Source organism: Prionailurus viverrinus, chromosome B1 (assembly GCF_022837055.1).
Source record: "Prionailurus viverrinus isolate Anna chromosome B1, UM_Priviv_1.0, whole genome shotgun sequence".
NCBI lineage: Eukaryota > Metazoa > Chordata > Mammalia > Carnivora > Felidae > Prionailurus > Prionailurus viverrinus.
The window spans coordinates 117518992-117542188 of NC_062564.1; the positions used below are offsets into that span (position 1 = coordinate 117518992).

At 38.3% G+C, this 23197-nt stretch overlaps 2 protein-coding genes across 2 annotated transcripts in view; one reads left to right on the forward strand and one right to left on the reverse strand.

The window, feature by feature from the left end:
- INTS12 (integrator complex subunit 12) overlaps nucleotides 1-10119 on the forward strand; it is a 47453-nt gene extending 37334 nt beyond the window's left edge. Inside the window, exon 9 of the transcript XR_007151750.1 lies at nucleotides 9998-10119. The gene's annotated coding sequence lies outside the window, so the exon portion shown is untranslated. The remainder of the gene's footprint in view (nucleotides 1-9997) is intronic.
- Nucleotides 1-23197, reverse strand: part of ARHGEF38 (Rho guanine nucleotide exchange factor 38) — a 128100-nt gene that overhangs the window by 5659 nt on the left and 99244 nt on the right. Inside the window, exons 7-13 of the mRNA XM_047857089.1 lie at nucleotides 20433-20566; nucleotides 14908-15012; nucleotides 13036-13158; nucleotides 9254-9565; nucleotides 5700-5843; nucleotides 4711-4909; nucleotides 4269-4528 (exon numbers count right to left, since the gene is read on the reverse strand). Of these exons, the coding sequence (XP_047713045.1) occupies nucleotides 4269-4528; nucleotides 4711-4909; nucleotides 5700-5843; nucleotides 9254-9565; nucleotides 13036-13158; nucleotides 14908-15012; nucleotides 20433-20566 (1277 nt within the window). The remainder of the gene's footprint in view (nucleotides 1-4268; nucleotides 4529-4710; nucleotides 4910-5699; nucleotides 5844-9253; nucleotides 9566-13035; nucleotides 13159-14907; nucleotides 15013-20432; nucleotides 20567-23197) is intronic.

The window sequence follows — 23197 nt, forward strand, 5'->3', positions numbered from 1 at the left end:
AAAATGTGGGAGGCTTTTAACCCAACAATTTTTTTTCTTGAGTGGCTGGGAGAATGCATAAGCAAGTTAAGTCTTTAGAGCAGTGGTTTCTAACCTTTTAAAATAGAATTTCCCTTTGAAAATATGTTGAAAGCTATGGACTTCTTTTACCCTAATTATTTATGCTCATATGCACAAAATTTCCAACATATTTGAGGTGATTTATAAATCCTTCCAAAGCCCATTCATAGATCCCTTTTATTCTTGGAGTTCACATTAAAAACTTAGCTTGAGTATAAAAACTGCAGAGCCACTAGTCTGAAGTCAGTCTGAACATGCCTATTTATGATTAATTTTTAGGATCCCAGTGATGCCTCCTGAATATCAGGTATAGGGCAAAGCTCCCTCTCTACCTGTCTTTCTTGTCAGGGCCCACTGGAGCCATTAATAAGAGTAGATTACAGTCTACAACACCAATGGCAATATGATATTTCAATTCTGGAAGAAAGCAAAAAAAAAAAAAGTGTACTGCCACAGTAGGAAAGGATAGGGAAAGAAACGGTGAGTCAAAGTGTCATCTTGTTAAACCAAAACAAGTTTCAGTTGATGTTCCTGATGATAAAATAAAATCAAGAACATAAGTTTAAATAGCTGCACAGAAAATTGCTTTGCAGGACATCTCAAATGTGCATATTACAATATGCAATGTATTCTCACTGTTCACACACACACAAAAAGATACAATTAACTCTCACTTTTCAGTCACCTTCTAGGGACCTCTATAATGCATTGTTCTCTTGGACTGTCACACCACAAATATGGGGGTTAACCATTCTCTTCTCTCCACACTTTCTAAGAGTCAACAAAATGAAAACATCAGCCCTCTGGTAAGGATTAGGAAGATCATACAAGGTTTTCCTTCTGTTTCTGAGGGCTAAACAGTAGTTGCATAACTGGAAAAGTCTAAGAACTACTGGCCCATGTACCTCTATTGACTAGAATTAAGACATTAAGGGAAATATTCCTGTGTAGTCTTTCCTTCTGTCGCTTGAGCTAGGGTTTCTAACAGGTACATTGTCTTCAAATCATAGTAAATTTACCGGGACAAACTTTGCCCTACACAGGAGAGGCCTGCAATTTGAGCTGAATTATTTTAACACAGAGGGAGGTATTCAGGGATCCTATGTGCCACTGATCCAAGCTGCATTTTCTAATCCAGTTTTGTTAGGAATAAAGCTTTCATATATATATATATAACATATATATTATATATATATATGTTATATATATAATATATATATTATTATTATATAACATATTAATATATGTTATATTATATATATTATATTTCATATATTATATTTCATATATATATAATATATTATATAATATATATATATCCCTGACACCAAGGTCTATTTTGAATCAGTTCCAAACTCAGAGGAAAAGGAGTACAAATTGCACTTTATGAAGAGATATTATCAATATACTTTGTTTTGAGTAAAAAGAAATTATCTCATTTTTTTTTCCTCTCTTGGTAATGGAAACTTCTAATGGACCTAATTCACATGAAACATATTGATAGGATTACTCAAAGAGAATTACTTTGCAGTAGTGGCTATTAGGAACTAGACTACAAATCCCATGTGGAAAGAGCCTAAGTGAGGTGCTTACTCCAAAAGCCCCTGTAAAAGCCAATAAGAACTGGAGCTCAACATTAAGCCAGCTTTAGGGTGTCTTGACAAATTTGGCCCTCAGATTTCTGTCCTTCTAGGTTATTGGGATAAGTTAAAAGTCTGCCAGGACATTTAATCATGACTATACATTTCACTGATAAAATTTCATTAATCTATTGGTATTACAATGTAATTTTGTTTTCTAGAAACTTTGAATAAACTAAGAGAATGAACAAGGAATAGAAAAACAGTGTTTTGAAACTTCAAGAGAGAAGAGTGATAGAAACATATAGTAATGTCTAGATGAGTTAAGAATCAGTTATGACTGGGAGAAATTATTTGCAAATTATACCTGATAAAGAACTTGCATCCAAAGTATATAAAGAACTCTTGCAAGTGGATAATAAGAAGGAAAATGATCCAATTTTTAAAACGGGCATATATTTAAATGGACATTTCACTAGAGAAAATACAAGAATGGCCAATAAGTACATGAAAGATATTCAACAGCATTAGTCAAATGCAAATTAAAACCACAGTGAGATACACTTCACACCCATTGGAGTGGCTATCCTAATAATTTTAAAAAGGCAGTAAGGTGAGGATATGGAAAAACTGCAGTCCACAAGCCCCATGCACTGCCAGTGGGTATGTAAAATGGTGCAGCTACTTTGAAAAACAGTCTGGCAGTTTCTTTAAACAAGTTAAACATATATTCACCGTAACAACAAGCAATTCTACTCCTAGGTATCTACTCAAAATAAATGAAATCCTCACAAAGACTTGTACATAAATGTTTATAGCAGCATTATTCATAATAGAAATTACCCAAAATGTCTATCAACTGGTGAATGGATAAACAAAATATGCTATATCCATAGAATGAAATACTATCAGGTGATAAAAAGCAACAAAGTACATATATGTACTGCAACATGGATGAATCTCAAAAACATTATGCTAAGTGAAAGAAACCAGCTGCAAAGTCCCACTTGTATGATTTCATTAATACAAAATATACCAAAAAGTCAAATATAGAGAGAAAGAAAGCAAATCAGTCATTTCCTGAGGCTAGGGTGGGAAAGAGAACTGACTGCAAAAGAGTGCAAAGGATTTTGGGGGGTGAAGGGAATGTGCTAGAATTGGATTGGGGTGATAGTTGCACAGCTCGGTAAATATACTCAGTCATTGAATTATACGCTTAAAATGATGGATTTTATGATGTGTAAATAAGTCCTTAATAAAGATTTTTTTAAAAAGTTATGAATTGGACAAGAATCAGTGTTATCATTGATGAAAGAAACTAAACTATTTTGAAGGGCAGTATGGCAATGTCTATTAAGGCTTTAGATATATATACCCTTTGACTCTCCAGTATTCTCCTATGTATATATTTATATATACTCATATTCTCCAATATATATACCCTTTGACTCTCCAATTTATCCTGTGTATATACTCATATAAGTGCACACAGATGGATGAACGAAGATCTTGAGTGAAGTAGTTTGAAATTCTAAACCCCCCCCAAATATTCTAAATGCCTATTATTAGAGTACTAGTTACATAAATAACACAAAATAAATTACTATGAAGAATTTTTTAAGGAATAAGGTAGTATTTAGGTACTGTTGTGTGTAAGATACATTGTTAAGTGGAAAAAAATAACCAAATTATGTTAACACGTATATGTTCCCACTTGTAACATTATGTGTTTGTACATGCACAGAAAATGTCTGAAAACATAAACCCTAATACTTGTCTCTGAAGAGTAGAATTGGGGGAGAAGGGAATAAAGATCTTTGCTTCTAATTTATGTATACCTTTATACCATTTTAACTTTTCACAGATAACATGTATTACCCTTATAGAAACACAAATTTAAATGAATTAATAAAAAGCCACTAAAGAAAAAAGCAAGTTAAAAAAAGAGAAGCAGTTAGTTGGTCGCCACTTGAGGTTTAACAGTTAAATATATTTAAACTTTCTGATGTAGGAAAAAGGAGTGCTACATTATAGGTAACTTATAAATTTGCAAAAGAATTATCCCAATAGTCTCTGCTTTGGTGCAGTGCGGGGAAAAGTAGCTCTTAAAGGTTTCAGGATATGGTACAAGAGATTAAAAATGGCCAATTACTAGATAGCTCGATGATGTTACTGCTCTTAGAGGAATCATGGACAATTTTCCACATGCTGCTTATGGCGGCAATCTGTTCAGGATTGAACTGTTTTTCTCTGATGGAGGAATATAAAAAGGCCATCTTTGCTTTACTCCAAGTACATAACAGCAGGATAGTAATAGTAACAGTTTCTATTTACTGAGTGTCTACTCTGTGCTGGGTACTTTACATATATACGTTTTCTCTAATCCTCACATCAAGTCTGCAAAGTAGGAATTATTGTCCTCTTTTCCTCACTTGAGAAACAGGCTCAGAGAATTAAATTCCTTGCAGAAAGGTGCACAGAAAATAAGTGTTCATAGAGCTGGGTCTCCTTGCTATCAAAGCTGACACCCTTTCACCAAGGCTTGCAGCAAGATAGAGCGCTGTCAGAGAGAACATCTTTCATGATTTGAACAGCCAGGCAGTTTTACATCAAGGTTCAAATTCTTACCTGTTCATCTACCTCTTGAGAACTGTCAGCGTCAGTGCCGTTTGTTTCAAACTTTCCATATGTGCCACTAAGAGATGAGCTGCTATCACTTACGCTACTTTCTGGGGTGCCTGTGACACTGTCACTAGCTGGCCGTGAGGACACAAAGAGGCTGATGTTATCAAAATCGTCATCACAGAACCTGTTCTCAGCATCCACCTTCTGCACTTTTGCAGGATTGTAGGGTTTTAAGAAGGAGGAATACACATATCCTTTTATAACTGTATAGGAAAGAGAAAGAAAGAAAGAAAGAAAAAAAACAAGGTCATTTGTGTACCCTCACCAAACATTTGTGTTTAGAGAAGCACAGAGTGGCCCGTGGGGAAATCTTCACCTGAAAAGAGGGGGTAGTTTTGTGCATTTTTTGCAAAAAAAAAAAAAAACAAAAAAAAAAAACCCTTACTTCCTGTGTCAACGAGCCACCTGCTGGTACTCCCCAGTGGATCTTTCTGTTCCATCACAGCCACCAATTCCCCTCCTAGAAGATTGATGTCATATTCTTGTGTAGCATTGCACTTCCGCTTTGCCTGGTAGAGTTCTTCTTTACTGTACGTGGACAGAAGTTTGGAGCGGTGAACATCGGTTTGACGTGGCACTTCAGGCTGGGAGAAGTAAGGAGAAATTTTGGTTTACATAGATGTATAATAAAATCCTCACTGAACTGGTAAATACTCCTTCTTTGGAGATTTTTTGTTAATGTTGAAGCCATCCACTGATTTGGGATTATTTCAACACTAAGGCATTGTTGGAATTATTGTGAAGCATCCAGCTGAGTTCTGCAGTGAAAAATTCTCCAGTTAGCACATGAGGGCAGTGTTGCAGAGAGGAAAGAAAATCCAACTGAGCATAAGGAGGCAGAGGTTCTAATCCCTCTTGGATAGAACAATTTTTAATTTTTTGCCATACTGTAGACAACCCCTTGTGTATTAAACACTTGAAAAACACTATTTAATTAAGTAAATTGTATATGTGCATGTCTTTTTCTGGGAAACAATATCAGTAAATTAGGCAGGAGTCAAAAGGCTCTGCCTCTAGTGATTTTGAGAAAGCCACTTTATCTTCAGTGCCTGGGATTCCTTATCTAGAAAAATGAAGAAGTTGGACTATATGATTTTGCTCTATAAAATTCTATTCATTCATTCAGGAGATATTTATATCTGTTGTCAGGCACCATTTTAGCATCTTGGAATACGTCATGTATAAAACAGGCAAAAATCTAGGACCTTACAGAACTCATAGTATAGAAAGTAGAAATAGACAAGAAATCCTAAATATAATAGGTAGGTAAGTTACAGGATACTAGGATGAGATAAGTGATATGAAAAATAACACACTGTGATTTGAACAAGGAAAAGAAGTGATAGTCATTGTCACGAACCCTACCAAACTCACCAGAATTTGCACAGGCTTCTTCTTTTCAAAACTAAGTTTCCTCTCAATAAAGGTGGCACTGTTGTCCTTTACAAAATTAAGATTTTGAATCTCTTCTAGTACTCGATTCTGAATTTCAGAGATGCTCGAGGCCAGCAGTGGTACCTATAGGTAGAAATGATATGGCATTCTTCTCAGACAACTATTTAACCATATTAGATATTGAATTTAGTAGAGTTGTGACAAGCAAAGAAAGTGTAAGCTCCACAGCAAGAGATTGGGACAATGTTAGAAGATTTAGATAAAAATGGTCTAAATAAACTTTTTTAAAAAAAAAGTCTAATTTAGTTTGCTGTCTCTGGAAACCTCACTAAAATGATAGGGATAGTTTTTTTAAAGGTTCAAGCCTAAATAAAAGAACACAAGAGAAATAAAAAACACAATGGAATTTTGGAAGAAGGGCTCAGGAATTGATGGCAAGAGGGTCTTCCAATGTGGTAGGGTGGGATAGGGGGAAAGAGAAAGAAGCTAAAACAAGAAGCATTGGTCAAGAGCCTGTGGCAGCTTTAAAGCAAATCAGCAAATTCTTTGACATGCCTCTCCTCAGGAAGTGGAGTGGAGTCCATGCCCTCTCCCCTCAAAAGTGGGTGGTTTTTTTTAATTGCCTCCATGAACAGAATGGAAATGAATGGAACGACAGAAGTGATGCTATCTGACTTTCAAGATTAGGCTAAAAAAGACTGTATAGCCTCTGCTGGTTTCTTTTGTGACACTCACTCTGGGAGACTTAATATTAACCATGGAAGAAGGCCAGTTGCACTGTGGCCGCCATATCAAAAGACCGTGTTGAAAGATCGGAGCAGGGTGAGAGGTCTATGGAGCCCCAACTGTCCTAGTCACCAACTGTTTGAGTCTTCTGTCATCACCCCATCTCCCACCTCAGACATGGGCCTGAGGAAGTCTTCGAGATGACTCTAGCCCCAGCCATTATCAGACTACAACCTTATAAGGGACACTGAGAATGACTTCCTTGAGCCCAGTGAACCTCCAGAACCATGAGAGACTATAGTAATAAATGACTATTGGTTGTTACATGCTGCCATATTTGGTGTAATTTGTTACGCAGCTATAGGCAACTGGAATCATCCAAATATCCTTCCATAGGAACAGGTTAATACACAAAGCTATACATACCATATGATTCCATTTTCATGAAATACAAACTAGGCATAACAGTCTACGATATATATGTAAGAAAAATGGTTACCTTTGAGGGACTGTAGCCAAGGAGTGGTCATGAGTGGCTCTTAAGGGGAACTGGAAAGGGCTAATGTCTAGATTTTGATGGTGGTTACACAGATGTATGTATTTGCAAATATTCACTGAGATGGGCACTTCAGACTGATGCACTTTACCATACATAAGTTATACTTCAATTTAAAAAGTTTAAAATAAGGAAATGATCAAGGAAATGCAAATCAAAACCATAATGAGATATCACTTCACACCCACTGGGATGGCTATAAAAAAAAACAAAACTAAGGACAGGTAGATGTAAGGAATGGGAACCTCAGTTATCACTGTTACGAATGTAAAATAGTGCGGCCACTTGGGAAAAGTCTGGCAGTTCTTGAAAAGGTTAAACACAAGAGTTAGCATATGATCCAGCAATTCTACTCCTAGATATGTACCCAAAAGAAATGAAAACATACATCCACTAACATACATTCACTAAGATCTCAAATGTTCATAGCAGCAGTATTCATAGTTGGCCAAAAGTGGAAATAACCCAAATGTCCATCCACTGGTGATGGATAAATAAAATGTGGCATATCTCTACAATGAAATATTATTTGTCAATAAAAAGAATTAAGTACTGAAACATGCCACAACATGGATGAAACTTGAAAACATTATGCTAAGTGAAAGAAGCCAGTCACAAAAAACCACATTTTATAGAATTCTATTTATATGAAATGTCCAGAATAGGTAAATCTATAGAGACAGAAAATAGATTGGTGATTGCCTAGGGCTGGGAGGTTGGGCAGAAATGTGGATTCACTGCTAATGGCACAGGGTTTATTTTGGGGGTGATGATGATGTTCCAAAATTGATCGTGGTGATGGCTGCACAACTCTTGTGAAAATACTAAAAACTGTGGAATCGCATACTTTAAATGGGTGGAATATATGGTATGTGAATGATATCTCAATAAAGTCGTTATCCAGAAAATAGGGGGTTGGTTGTACACTATTGTATAGCTATGCAGTAGACTAGTATGAAGCTATAGAAGAGAAGAGAAAGCTCTCTGTGTACTGACATGGATGCATCCCCAGAAGGTTAAATTGCAGAATGCTGCCATAATTTCCTAGTTTTATATAGGGAAAATATATACAGAAAAATATATACATATTTGCACTTCTAATGGCATGAAGAAACCATAAACGGATAAATTAGTAACAGCGGGGGTGGAGTCGGGGATGAGTCATTAGGGGACAGGAGTCTATGTGAGGCTGCTTATACATTTTTATGTAGTTTTGCCTTTTGAACCATATAAGTATAGCACCTGTTTATTCACCTTAATTTAATTCAAAGGATAAGCTAAAAGTTAATTAAATACACAGTGAAAAATAAAGTCAGGACAATTAATTTTCCTCCAAATGTTGCCCATTAAATATCTACCCAGCTGAATGAGAACTAATTGAAATGAGGGGCAAAGAAACCACACTGATTTTTTTTAAGTTGATATTAGGTTGTAAATATCTTTCTTCTCCGTCAGGGAAATAGTCATAAAATCATATCCTAATGGAAAGCTAAATTACACACACACGCATGCACACACACACACACACACACACACACACCCTAGGCCTTTTTTTTTTTCCATAGAGGAAAACAGAAGCAAAAGTGACTGGTTTGACAGTTACCCTATTTCTGTCATTACATTGAGATGGCCTTCTTTTAGGATCCATATCTTACACAGTCATGGTTAGCATTGAAGAACTGTTGAATAGGAAGAGAATACAAAATAAATATTGATAAACTTCAGCAAAACATCAAGCAGGTGGAGCTACCCTGGCTTCACTGATGAGTGGAACAAAGCTAAAAGGTGTTTGGTATTCAAAGAGGAACCTCCAAAAAGAAATACACGTGTGCAGGTCACAACAAACCTGAACTAGGAAATTTTCCTATGGAGGAAAGAGAAAGAAATAGACTATATGACTGGCTTCAGTTAAAATACAGCCCCTGCCCCAGGCACACACATGCACCACACACATACCCACTGTGAACAGGGCCACTTGACATAGCTGTGGGTTTCTTTTCTTTTCTTTCTTTCTTTTTTTTTTAATGTTTATCCATTTTTGAGAGGGGTGGGACACAAAGTCCAAAGCAGGCTCCAGGCTATGAGCTGACAGCACAGAGCCCAATGAGGGGCTCGAACTCATGAACCCTGAGATCATGACCTGAGCCGAAGTCAGGCACTTAACCGACTGAGCCACCTAGGCACCCCTTCATGGCTGTGGTTTCTAGTAGATCTCGCAGGCCAGGGTAGCAGGAGCTGGTACTGAGCTTACCGGTGCCACCGTGGAATAAACCTGCTGAGCCACAAGTGTCAGGTCCCCAAGGAGAGTGACAAAGCTACACAGACAGTTCCACAGAATCTTCCGGGCAGCCTGGTTGAACACCTGGAGCTCCTCCACAAGCTGGGCATTGAGGGCCTCATACTCCTTTTTGGCCAAGTCTGACTCATCTCCTGCTGCCCGTCGTAGGTTGCTGTTGCAGTCCAGCAATTTGTCATAGCGCTTTTGGATGAGCTTCTGAGGCCCGGGGAACAAGGACAGCAGGGCTGACAGGGGCATCAGGACAAGCCTCTGTAAATGGGCTGCCTGCCAAAAGAGAAAAACAATGCTGTCGCAGAGTAAGCAACAACCAGTACATGTCCTGCACTATCACCAGTAGGCTTACGTCCTCCCTGAAGGAGCACAAAGAAAGGCAGGAAAGTATCGAGCCAAGTTAAGAGAGGATGTGATCTTTTTTTCTGTCTAGCTAAACCCGCTCAAGGACTTAGAAGAGGGACTGTAGGAGGAGGAATAGAGGAATACAAAAATTAAAGCCTGCACACCCAAAATACACTCAACTTTTCCCTCTACAGCCACTAGTTTTGTCATTGGTGTCATCTCCTTCAACTCTTTCTCTTCCCTTTCTTTCTAATCCCAGAGCCAAACAGAGCTACTCCAGCCCATGGGGTGGGAAGCAAACTCTAGTCTTTGACCCCTAAGACTGCAAATGACTCACCATATCATTTCCTTCCTTTGCAGGCAACAAAAGGAAGATAGTCTTAGAAGAGACTATATCCTGTTCCTCCCACATCCGTCTCAATTCCTTGGCTACCCTGGTAACTCATTGTGGGTAGTGGAATTGTATTCCCTATATAGATAAGTACCTCCTTATTATAGGTATTTTGCTCCTGTGATAGAAATGACAACAGAATTACTGCTTTCTCTTTAAATACGTTGAAAGACTAAACTGATGCTGGTTTTGTTTCGTTTCTTAAATTGTTACATTATTAGGTCTGAGTCATTGAAAATGAACTTCATGAGGCACCTGGTTCGTTCAGCAGGTTAAGCGTCCAACTCTGGATTTTGGCTTAGGTCATAATCTCACAGTTCGTGAGATCAAGCCCCGTGTCGGGCTCTGTGCTGACAGCCTGGAGCCTGCTTGGGATTCTCTCTCTCCCTCTCTCTCTGCTCCTCCCCCTGCTCTCTCTCCCTCTTCTTCTGTCAAATAAATAAATAAAAAAGAATTAAAAGAAAAGGAAAATGAACTTCATATTAGCCCCCAACCCCATGCCAGCTCCTGGGCACCCTGAATTTAATTTCTGATAGTTCTCTTTCCTCCCCCTCTCTTCTGAAGTGCAAATAGTCTCCTATCTGCTGACTGCCAACTTTACCCTTTATCATATATGCTTGGGTTACATGATTATGTCATAGCAATTTGGAAGTAGGTTTCTCCTTTGTACCCTGAAAGATGTCCTAGGGAATCAGCATCTGAGCAGTAAACAGCCTCTGGTAACTTTGTCTGAACTCACGGGAAATCTACAGAGAGGGGAAACCAATCTCTTACTGGTACTAGCAATAGACTACACAGATTAAATTTGATGTCTAGTTTATAAGATAATCAATATACACCAGCAGACTATTTAATCAGTCCTTTGACTAAATGAAGAATCTGTTTACTGTTCTTGGATAAATTACTATATTTGTAACTTGACTGGATTCTACAGGTAATATAATTACAATATCACAACATAATTACTATATATATATATCCTGTGGACCATAGACATAAACTGATTCACCCAGACGTAGGAATTATGGTTGGAACAAATAAGAATCAGATTTTCTTCTAATACTTTGTCCTATACAAAACATGTAGGCAAGTATTAGTCAAGGTTAGATAAAAACACGGCTCTTCCTTTAGATAGATTTTTGAGCTCTTATTAATATTTGGTTTTTTAAAAAGCTTAATATACTTTATTCATAAGTTAAAAAGTTACTTTTATATTGATGTCTCTCGATTATTTTAATTTAGCCGATTTTATCATCTTGTGGTCTCATGCAAGGTGGAGAAGAACACTGCTCTTCTTTTATCAAATTCTGGACATTCTTGCTGAGGGAGAAGCTGTACACCCTGCTCTGACAGCTCAATAAATACTCATCTACTTAATACATTGGAATTAAGCTAAAGAGCAAACCCTTAAGGACTTTTCTAAAATGTATTCTCTGTAATTAAGCCCAGAAATTTATAAAGAACTAGCCACACTTTTTCCATTTCACATGCATCAGAAAAACTTCTCTCTTGCTCTCATATTTATCTCATCGATTGTCTTAATTCACATGTGATCCTGATTTTCCATTCCCCAGTGCCAGGAAAGAGAGATGCTTCTGAGTGTTTTTTTTTCCTGGGGGGTGGGGCTGCATCATCTCCTAGGATTTGGAACTACTATGTGAGGGTATTCACTGGATGACTCGGGGGCATTACTGAGATCTAGAGCCTGCTACACCAGAAATGCTACACATCCCCCAACACGAGGGCCTCAGTGAAGAACTGTGTGACCGCAAATGCCAATAATGCCAACATAAAATGCCACTTTCAAGGACCTTCAAGATGATGCAGAAATCTATTATAGCTTCTATATAATACTTGAAATGCTACTATGCTATATTAATACCTATGGGACAAAAGATACTAAATTAAAATTTGTATTACTCAAACTAATTTACCAGACAAATATTTTCTTGGCCTTAGCATGTTTTTATGATGCTCTAGCTATGTTTTATAATTCTTTATATTTTAAAGAACTCATAAAAAGCACATATTTTACTGCAGAACAGAAGTTGTATGACTCAAAGGTAAAATCCCTTTCTCAATAAGGCTTTACTTTACAATATATACTGTGTTAATAAAAGTCACATCTTCAGAGAGTATCATTGCTCCTCCTGAAAAGACTCTGGACTTTTCCAGAGACTCCTTTAAGAAAATCACAGCTTTCTGGGATGTCTGGGTGACTGATTGGTTAAGCGTCGGGCTTTGGATTTCGGCTTTGGCCATATCTCACGGTTCATGAGTTCAAGCCCCATGTCGGGCTCTGCACTGACAGTGCAGAACCTGCTTGGGATTCCCTGTCTCCCTCCCTCTCTGCCCCTCCCCTGTTCACACTCCCTCTCTCTCTCTGCTCTTTCTCTCTAAATAAATAAATAAATAAATAAATAAAACAAACATTAAAAAAAAAAAAAGAAAATCACAGTGTTCCAACTTAATAAATTGATGACCTATCACATGCAGGCTTAAACTAAATGTTGACTTTAACATTTATTTATTTTTGAGAGACAGAGTGAGACAGAGCACAAGCAGGGGAGGAGGGGCAGAGAGAGAAGGAGACACAGAATCCGAAGCAGGCTCCAGGCTCTGAGCAAGTGTTCAGCACAGAGCCTGACACGGGGCTCGAACCCACGAACTGTGAGATCATGACCTGAGCCAAAGTCGGTCACCCAACCAACTGAGCCACCCAGGTGCCCCTAAATGTTGACTTTAAAAGCGACACAGACACTGACTACTCTTAGAAATACAGTCTGGGACGCTCTTAAATTTTGATTATAGTAAAATCTTCACTAATCCACTTTAAAATAGTTAATAATAATAAAAAATAATAATAATACCCTCCTATTTAAATCTATTAATTTTGACATTAGTGTTTGCTTTAGTGCATGTTTTTTCTAACTCTAGCAAACCAAATAAAAAGCAACTTTTCTTTTAACCCTACTTTCTAATTTATCTGTGAATATAAATAACTTACAAAGTCACCACAGGGTTGTGGGGCGTTACTCGGGGTCTCTGAATGGCTCCTCTCCTCCTTATCTCTGTTGCAAGAGATGTCCTGGAGCTCCATTACACTCTGCAGCGCTAAAGGCATGGCATCCTGGAACCCAAGAACAAAGTCACAAAATGGGCAAAGTTCTGAAGTTCAGTACATTTAAATGTGCCGCAAGTGTGCACTTCATCATTATAACCCTCCATTACCACCGAGGGACAAATAGAAAAAAAAGGAAGGAAAAATTTCATGAATGCTCTGTACGATGAATGAGACTACTTGTAACAATCTATTTTCTTACTTTCCCTCTGTCACTTCCTCATACTGCTCTGTATGACACCTTCTTTCTTAAGGGGACTCCATCTTAAGTTCCCTCATTGGCCATTATTCAGCATTCAGTTCTTACAGATCCCTTATCTTAGAAGTCACTTCTCTTTGATTTATGTCTTCAGCTTTCTTTAGAGAATGTAATGCTGTCTTTAAAAGAAGATGTTCATGTTTTGGTTGAATCAGCTAGTGGAAACAGAAGACTTTCCTGAGGATGTTCCCAAGGTACATTTACTTCATGAAATGTTTAAGAAGGACAGGTTCCCAGTGCTCTCTGGCTGTTATAATTAAGTTTTAGTTTTCTTTTCACATAAAGCAGAGCTTTAGGAAGAGATTAGCAAAACTGGTGGTAAAATCAGGCTTTGTGTCAGTTAATAAATGAGAAAAGATTGTGGCTTGTTGGTTACTTAACATAGAACCTGTCTCCAAATCATAATGCCTGTTAACATAATCCTCTGTTGGTATGATAATTTATCTAGCTTCCAAAAATAGATATCCAAGATAAAAACTGGGAAATGGGAAGGGGGTCATTTGTTAACTGAGTTACATGTAATTCTACTAGCTGTCTATGTCTCAAAGTCATGACCATTATCAAGATGTTGAGGACACTATGTCTTCTTTATGAGATCAATTCTTTCTCTACTGAATATAATTATACTGCACTTCAATGGGTTTGGTTAAGTCAGTGATTCTCAACAAGGGCAGGAAAACCTCCTGAGGGACTGGAAATTTGGGGGGGGGGTGGGTATTTTTGTCTTCTACTATGGTTATGTGGGAGCATTTGCATGTTGTAGTTCTTAGTATTTTGTTAGAGTTTATTTTCTTTTACATAAACCTACCTACCTTGGGTTGAATTACTGGTGAATTTCATTCAGAACTGTAAAGGGAGCATTATGAAACACTGGTTATAAAATAAATAGAGGTACTCAGTTCATCCAGAGTTGTGTGATCAACATGTCCTTTCTTAAGTTGGCTTCTCAGAAGGTTACAGCTAAATTTGAGACCCAGTTTCTGTGGTTTTTATATGGCCTTTATGTTATGTACTTTTCACTCTGTAACTTCTCTAATTTCATTTTATGCCCCCTCTTTGATTTACTTTTTTCTTTCAGTCCTACTTTTAAATTTGCAAATATGTGTTCTAGGTACTAGAAAGGGATGTGTTAGTATAATACAACAAATAAAGAAAATTTCTGCTAAATTCATTTTGCATTAATGAATTCATCTCAATTGTAAGGAAAGCATGCTGATGGCCCAGCACCACGTGGTCAAGCATCATGTGCGCACATGTTCCACAACATGGCGACTTCGATTGGGAGAAGAAACGGGGCAGGTAAGGGAACAAAGAGCAAAATCTAAATGTTTCTACTGGCTTCCCTCACCTGCAGTTGGCAGCCTCCCAAATCTGATACAATGAATTTTATCATATAAATTCGATCATATAAACAAATGAACATTCACATTTACTCTTTGTAATAACCATGGACATTAAGATCTTCTTACAGAAACTTCAAAAACAGTTGTCTCACCTACCTGTATGTGTTGAAGACAGAGCGAAATGTTCTTCACACAATGCCTCACCGTCTTTTCTAAAGATCTAAATAGCTTTTCTTCCCTATTAAAGGTATTGTCTTTTACCTAAAATAGAGATGAAATTATTTCTATAACTCAAACAAATCTGGTGTTTTGAAAAAATAGCATGGACTGTATTAGCCTAGCACATGATAAAAAAAACCCAAAAACTCCTTGTTGAGATGAAAACCGTTCATGTCATGCTGACCGTCTCAGCACGGCACTTGCTGTGTACCAGCACACAGCACGACTGATGTTCAATTAGTGGAGCAAAGTCACATGGTGAGGTTAATCTGCTCTCAGCTTTCACATAGCTTCTTCATCTATGCGATGGTAGCTGTAGGAGGTAAAACTTTTCTCTGCAGTTTTTAATGGCATATATTATGTATGTACTTAAATTATGCTACATTCGTGTGTTCGTAAAATAATTAATAGACAAGGCATTTGGAGTTACCTATAAATAAGGGTAGAACCTGAGAAGAAACATGGGGGAAGGGAAGCAGGGGTGGGGGGATGAGGAGTGGGGGTGGTTAGGGTTAAAACCTTGTGAAACAAAGACCCTTGTCTATAGTCAGGGGCATTCACTTTCGAATGCCCCCTCTCTGTAAAGAGAGCTTTCATACTATTCTTATTTTCTCATACTCTAACAAACTTTTGCCTGCTGCTCATTTTATTCTGCGTCCACCTCTTTATTCTTCGAAGCGGCAAGACAGGGAATCCAGATATTAAGGTAAAAAATCCCACAACAGTAGTAACCATAGCTGTTCTCTGTTCATAGGTTTGTTGATTTAAGATGGTTGACCTTAGAACTGAATGTATAGAAAATGGTTTCATTTTTATTTTATTTTTAAACCCCTTAATATTATTTATCTAGAAAGCTTTTGATTAAATGGGCAGTTCTTTGTAATTCACACAACATTCAGTACCCCCTAGCTTAGGATCTCTATGCTCTAACCCCATTTGATGTAAAGAACAATATGCCAGGGCAGATTATTTTAAATGCAATTTTCAAGGACCCATTGCCAGCTATTTTATTTTGTGTATCTTGGCTGGGATCCAGATGATTCAAAAATAAGAGATTCCAAGGATCACAGTATGAGAAATATTGCCCAGTTTTATGTTCCTATACCCAAGTCTTTTTCATGCTACTTTATTTTGCTGGAATATGCTGCTGTCCTTTTTTTGCCTTGCAGAATTCTGTTTAATTTTCTTAAGGACTCAACTGTCACCCCTTCTGTGAATCCTCCCTTGAATTCCTATTCTTTCCACTGTAGAAAATTAATTGCTCCCCCATGTGCTCTCACAGCTCTAGTTAATTATTTAAGGGATTCTCTCCACTGATGAATTACAAGCATTTGAGATTAAGTATTTTTTATTAATAATAATAATAATAATAACTAACATTTATTAAACACCATATTCCAGACACTGTGCTTAAAACCTGTCTTCCATTTTTCTCATTTTAATTCTTATATAACTCAATGGCCTAGGTGCCACTATTAATCCCATTTTAGAGATAAAGAAATAGAAGCTTGAGAGGTGTGGCAGATATAGTTGATGTTCCCTGTCGTCCTTTTGCTGATAGGATCTGCACCCTGGGTTAAGTGGGACATGTGGCTGCTCTTTCCAGGCTCCCCTGCAGCTGGCTCTGCCCTTTGTAACTGGTTTGGGCAAATAGGATGTGAGCTAAAGGATGTGTGTCATTTCTGAATTTTGGCCTTGTAACATTGTCCTTGGGACTTGACTGAAGACACAGCAGTGACCTAGCTTCAACCAAGCCAATGAAGACAGTATGTTTAGGGGAAGGCACAGCACAAACTGGGGATAACCGGGTTCCTAAAGAATTTTGTGCAGCAGAGCTCATCTGAATTCACATCTCAGGACTATGGTAAGAGAGAGAAATAAATGACTATCTGACTTAAGCTACTTTGTTTTGGAATCTTTTTGTGTTAGAAGCTTGGCCTTTACCCTAAATAATATAGGAAGTTAAAGAAATGTACTCATGTTAATAAGTAGAGGCAGGATTCAAACCCAAGGAGTCTGAATGCAGAATTTCTTTGTATTCCCAATCTCTAACATAGTGTCTGGTACATAGTTCAATACATGTGTGATGAATTGAATGGAATCTTCCTCTTGGGTAATAGTTTTATACCCTAACTCCACCAAATATTTCACTTGAGCTGCTGACAAGTGCAAAATTGACTGATTTGAGATTTATCTCTTCTGCAGTTCAGCCTATGCAGCTGATTTTCTGATTAACAGTGAAATGCTTCATTGCTGACAGGACATCTTCTCAAAAGATTAAGGGGAAAATCTAATTAATATCCCTTCAGGCCACTTTACCTACAATTCACTTTTAGTTCACAATTGGAAAATATCAGAAGCTGATGATAAATATGTTAAAGAATGTAACTGCTTCTACAAAAACCTGCCCAGAATTAAACCTTCCTATTGTTCTTCAATAGAATTGTCTTAAGCCAGAAGCAGCATCTTAAAGACTAGGGGAGAATTGTGTGCATGACATTTACACATGCCTGTGGAGGCTACAGTCTCTTCTCAAACTGAATTCCCAGTCTGATTTTATTATTTTTGTTTTTAGTTCAGATGTCTTGATTTTCCTTTCCCTGACCTATGACCACACACCACGATGTCCCAAACTTCTCACATTATAGTTTCACATTAAGAGAGGGGCCTGGAGTGATTGTCTGCATGCAATGGACCCAGTGAGGCCCTAGGAGAACATGAAGAAAGTACTAGCATGAACGGTACATGCCACGGACTCCGAAAATATCCCTGTTGGCTATGAAATGGTAAAGTAGGTGCAGCCACACAGGAAAACAAAAACAAGGCTTGGAAGAAGTTGATTATATTGACAAGTCCTAGAGAGGAAGTCACTGCATGCCATGCAGGGCCACAGGACAATCACTAGGTTTCAGTCAGGTGGCAGAAAGGAGCAAGGGGAAAGTCAAGGTCAGAGCCTTTATTGTGGTTTCTGTGGGAAACCCTATAAAAACAGCTGGGTAAGGATAAACAGTTCAGGACTGACCAGTTTAGAGAATTCCCATGGGCTTTGGGCAATAGGGATTGTCTCTAGTTGCCTGGTAGCTGGCCCTAGGATGATTTAAGGCAAAGGAATACAGGCTTACTGGGTGAGACATAGATAAGCAGGTGTTTGGAGCTATAGACTCAGGATTGGTTGGTTTGCATATGAAAGAAGTGATCCCAGCTGAGCCCTTTGCTATCCTTAAGAATGGATTAGCCCTGGGAGGAGCCTCTCTCGTGGCCAGCAGCTTTTCCAAGGCATTAAAAACATCATAAAATATAGAAAATAAAAGACCTGATTAATACACCATGCATAAAGGAGTTTATATCCACAGGAGAAGTAAGTCTGTACATTAAAAGGTAAATAATAAGACAAGGTAATTGTGAGAAATGAGATGATTCATTTCCCAAAATACCAAATAAAAGCTGTGCTGTCTAGTTAATAGGTTTACAACGTGCAAACCCGTCCTTCCACAGTGGAGCCCCAAACCCTTAGATACTTCACTTCCTGGTTCTTCTTCCCCTCTCCATTTTGCAGGCTTATTTTTTGTGGGCTTTGCAATAAGCCTCTGCCAAAGAACTGAAGTCTCCGCATCACCTCAAGGAATGTACATTTGTTCCAATCAGACTGCTTTTTGCCTTAAAAGGGCATAGGTGATGTCCGGGTAAGGCTGTAACCTTTGTAGTACTCAGCCAATGAGGAATCAGGGGACGGATTTGCATGCTAGGAAATAAATTGCCTACCGTAACTGCCCGGAGTGTGCCTGTCCATCAGACACCCACTCCTGCAAGAACGTTGATTAAAGCCTCGCTTCACTGTGCTCTGAGTCTCTGCGTCCCTCTTTGATTGGGTCAGTGGGCTTATTTCTCACAATAATGATATAAAATAATGATGATGATGATAATGATGATGATCATGATCATGACAGCTAATATATATTGAGTGCTTACCCACTGTGTTAGGTATTTTCTTCATGAGCATCACCTCATTTAATCCTTACAACCACTCCATGAGTTAGGTCCTACTATAATCTTTATGAATGCTTTGAATTTAAGTTATGTGCCCAAAGGCAAATATTTATTAAGTGGAAGAGGTGAGGTTCAAAGCCAGATCTGGATGACTTTGCTCTTAATTTCTGCCCTGCGCTGACTCCTGCAAATATTTATGGTGCCGAGATTGGAAACACTCAGTAAGCTTTTTAGGCATTCAGAAGAAGAAGAGGGTCTTAGGGTCAGAAAGTTGCAGACTTAACAGAAAAAGGAAAGACTCTGGCAGCTAGCAAGTGAAGTAGATAGGACAAGCCATCTAAAACCAATGCTGAACCATCATACGGTTGGTTGCCTCTAGTTCACACTAAAGACCTTAGAGATGTTAACATAATAAGGGTTGAAATCAGGCAAATAAGAAGGAATAAAAGTGCTATATGGTATTTTAAGAACTGCCCTGCCTACTTTTGGTTAGAACGCCACTGAATTATTATCTCCAGGCTGTGAACTTTCCATCTTGTGATTCTCAAAGTGTGTTCCATTGGTCACTTATTTTGAGGTCATTTAGGTTCAAAACACCTGGAGTTTTTGTAAAACATACAGACTCCTAGGTTGTGCCTTCAACCAGATGGAACCCTGGTAGCTCCTCGGGTAATTGTTGTGTACATTAAAGTCTGAGAGTGTTTGCTAGTCCATCCATTATTTGTTAGAAGTCAAGATGAAAGTGGTTCAAACCAGGCTAAGCAGCTGACACAGAACAATTATCCAGTAATTTAATGTGCATAGGAGTGGAGAGAAAGGAAGAGGATAAGTGTAGGGAAAAAAAATCATGTAAGGTGTGCACCTACACCCTTTTTAAAAAAAAATATATAAGTGAAATAAAGATAAGATGAAAGGAGGACTTTGCCTTGGGCGAGACTACACTGGTTGATGATGAGTGTCAGCACTTCTGGGACATCCTTGTTGAGCCCTGTCCTCACACCCTTATCTCTCCTTTCCTTCTTGAGTGGAAGGAAGCACCACAGCTAAAATAGCATCAAAACCACCCCCACTCAACTTCCTCCAAAAGAATAAGTGGGGCGCCTGGGTGGCTCAGTCAGTTGAGTGTCCAACTTCAGCTCAGGTCATGATCTCACGGTACGTGAGTTTGAGACCTGCATTGGGCTCTGTGCTGACAACTCAGAACCTGGAGCCTACTTCGGATTCTGTGTCTCCCTCTCTCTCTGCCCTTCCCCCACTCATGCTCTGTCTTTCTCTGCCTCTCAAAAATAAAGAAACTTAATTTAAAAAAAAAAAAAGAGTTTTAAAAGAAGGAGAAAGAAAGGAACAGCATCAGGCAATTAGTTTGATTCTCAGTGTTCTAGAAACAACTCTGATAACAACCAAACAAAACCTTACACAAATATCAGCACTCATGCTCCCCAGGAGAATGTATGTGACCCCAAAAGAAAAGTTACCTGCGATTCTCCTCTGGTCAGAATCTTTAGATGATTTGTCACTCTTTTTGATTTCTTACTAATTGAATGAATATTTAGTTTAGACAATTTGTCTTTAAGTGATTCATCCTCATCATTCTTCTTGTATTTTAGAACTGAAATGGAAGAATGCAATCACAGATCTGAACACATGCAACATGAAAAGAGCATGTTTCATCCAAAGTACGTAAGATCAATATTTAAGATAGAAATCTCGATGATTTTTGACCCTCTGATGCAGATGCAATATGTTCCAGTGCTACTGCCCAGTCATAACCCCAGCTGCCCAACCTGCTGACCAGAAACTCAGCTATCCAAGGGCTTGAGCACCTCAAAGCTCAAGGTGCATTTACCTCCCACATTAAAGAAATCCCTGAAAATCTTTCTCTCTCCTCAAATAATACATTTATTATCTTCAGTCTCTAGGATGAAGCATCATGACCTAGGTAAGAAAACTGGATCCAACACAAGGAGACCTCAGACCCTAGAGTGGCTCTCCACTAGCTGAGAGATTTGGGGTAAGTTGAGTCACCTCTCTGAGCTTTACTTTTTTATCTTTGAAATAAATTTCATCTCTCATATTGTTCAAAATGTTAAATATTTCTTTTTGTTTTCTAAATGTTTATTGTTGAGAGAGAGAGAAAAAAATCTTAGGTGGGGGAGGGGCAGAGGGGGGAACAGAGGATCCAAAGCACGCCCTGTGGTGACAGCAGAGAGCATGATGCGGGGCTGGAGATCCTGACCTGAGCCAAAGTCAGATGCTTAACTGACTGAGCCACCCAGGTGCCCTAAGATGTTAAATATTTCTAACATTCAGTTTTGGTAAGGGTGTGGAGAGATGGGCAATCTTAATACACTGTTGGTGAGGATTAAACCAATGCAGTTTTGTGGAGAACAATTTGGCAGAATCTTCTAAAAGTGTCGTCTATGATCAAAAAGTCATGCAGATAATCTGTTTTCCATAGTCAAGCATACAAAGTTTTGTTTACTACAGCATTTTTTCCTAATAGCACAATGTTGGAAACAATCAAAAGGTTTATTCATAAAGGAATAGTTTAATAAATTATGACACACTCAGAAATAGAATACTAGAGAACCAGTAAAAAGAAGGCCAATATTAATTAGAAACGTGTCCATGACATTTACGTTTATGATCAAAAGGTTCATGATAATTAAATTTAAAAACAAATCCCAGCAAACTGTAGTGCCATGCATGTTGCAGGAAAGAAGAAGGAGAAGAAGGAGAAAGAAGAAAGAAAATAGAAGGAAAAAAAACACAAAGAGGAGCACCTGATTGGCTTAGTCGGTTAAGCGTCCGACTTCAGCTCAGGCCATGATCTCATGGTTCACGAGTTCAAGCCCTGCATCAGCCTCTGTGCTGACAGCTCAGAGCCAGGAGTCCCTTCAGATTCTGTGCCTCCCTCTCTCTCTCTGCCCTTCCTCCACTCACGCTAGGTCTCTGTCTCTCAAAAATAAACAAACATTAAAAAAACTTTTTCTAAGGAAAATTAAATAAATTAAAATGTATTGTTCCCCTGAAAAAAATAATTTATTCTTCTTTCTGAATTGCTTACTTTTATTATTAATCCTTTCTGCATTAAAATGTTTTTATTAATGATTTAATATCAGTAATTGTACATTCTAGATAGTAATCCTTTGCCTATGGACTGTCTTTTAATTTTCTTTATGGTGTCTCTTCCTCTACAACTTCCAGTTTTTTATTCTGGGCCCTTCTTTATAATTTTAATTTATTAATATACATACATATTTTTTGAATAAAAATTAGAAAATAAAAACAATAAAAATAAATGAAGTTGTTGGAGCAGTTAGCTCCAAAGTCCTACCATTACTTTAATGTTGAATGGAGCTTTATTTTATTTTAATTTTTTTTTAATGTCTATTTTTGAGACAGAGGGAGACAGAGCACGAGCGGGGGAGGGGCAGAGAGAGAGGGAGACAGAATATGAAACAGGCTCCAGGCTCGGGGGTCGAACCCATGAACCGTGAAATCATGACCTGAGCCAAAGTCCGACGCTTAACCGACTGAGCCACCCAGGCACTCCTTGAATTGAGCTTTAATGTTAGAAGCACAAAGCCATTTGTGAACTTATGGACACAAATTACACTACGAGAGGACCTACAATCTATCCCAATGTATTACTATATCCAGGATGATAGAAACCATATAACTGTGCCTCCTGTTCTGAAATCTACATTCCACTTCATACACAAATTTTACATCTTAGCTAACAAATGCTTAGCAATAATTTGTTAATTTGAGAAAGAAATATACTTGTTCACTTCAGTGAAACAATTATTGCTACAAAATCTCCATTCCTAATGTGCCAGAACCAGATGAGCTCTATGTAGCAGCAGCTGGACCTGTTTCACCATCCGTTTCACCAAGCTCTAGATTCCCACGGCTCCAGCTACTTGGCCACGCCATCTCTCCTTGCCACACATACCGCCAGTGACAGGAGGACGACGTGCTATGGTTTCTTCAGGCCACAGTATGTCACCAGGCGTGCAGTGGGCAACAGAGGTTGAGTATAGGGCTGCTTAATTTTTAAAAATTTGTCATTTTTGTGTGTGTGTGTGTGTGTGTGTGTGTGTGCCTCATGATCTCCTGAACCCAGACAAAATCACACTCTCCTCGCTGGCCTCTAACTCTAGATATCAGATGACCATGATCACCACAACTGCTGTAACTACTTAGATATTCTGATTCTCAGAAGCAGAACACTCCA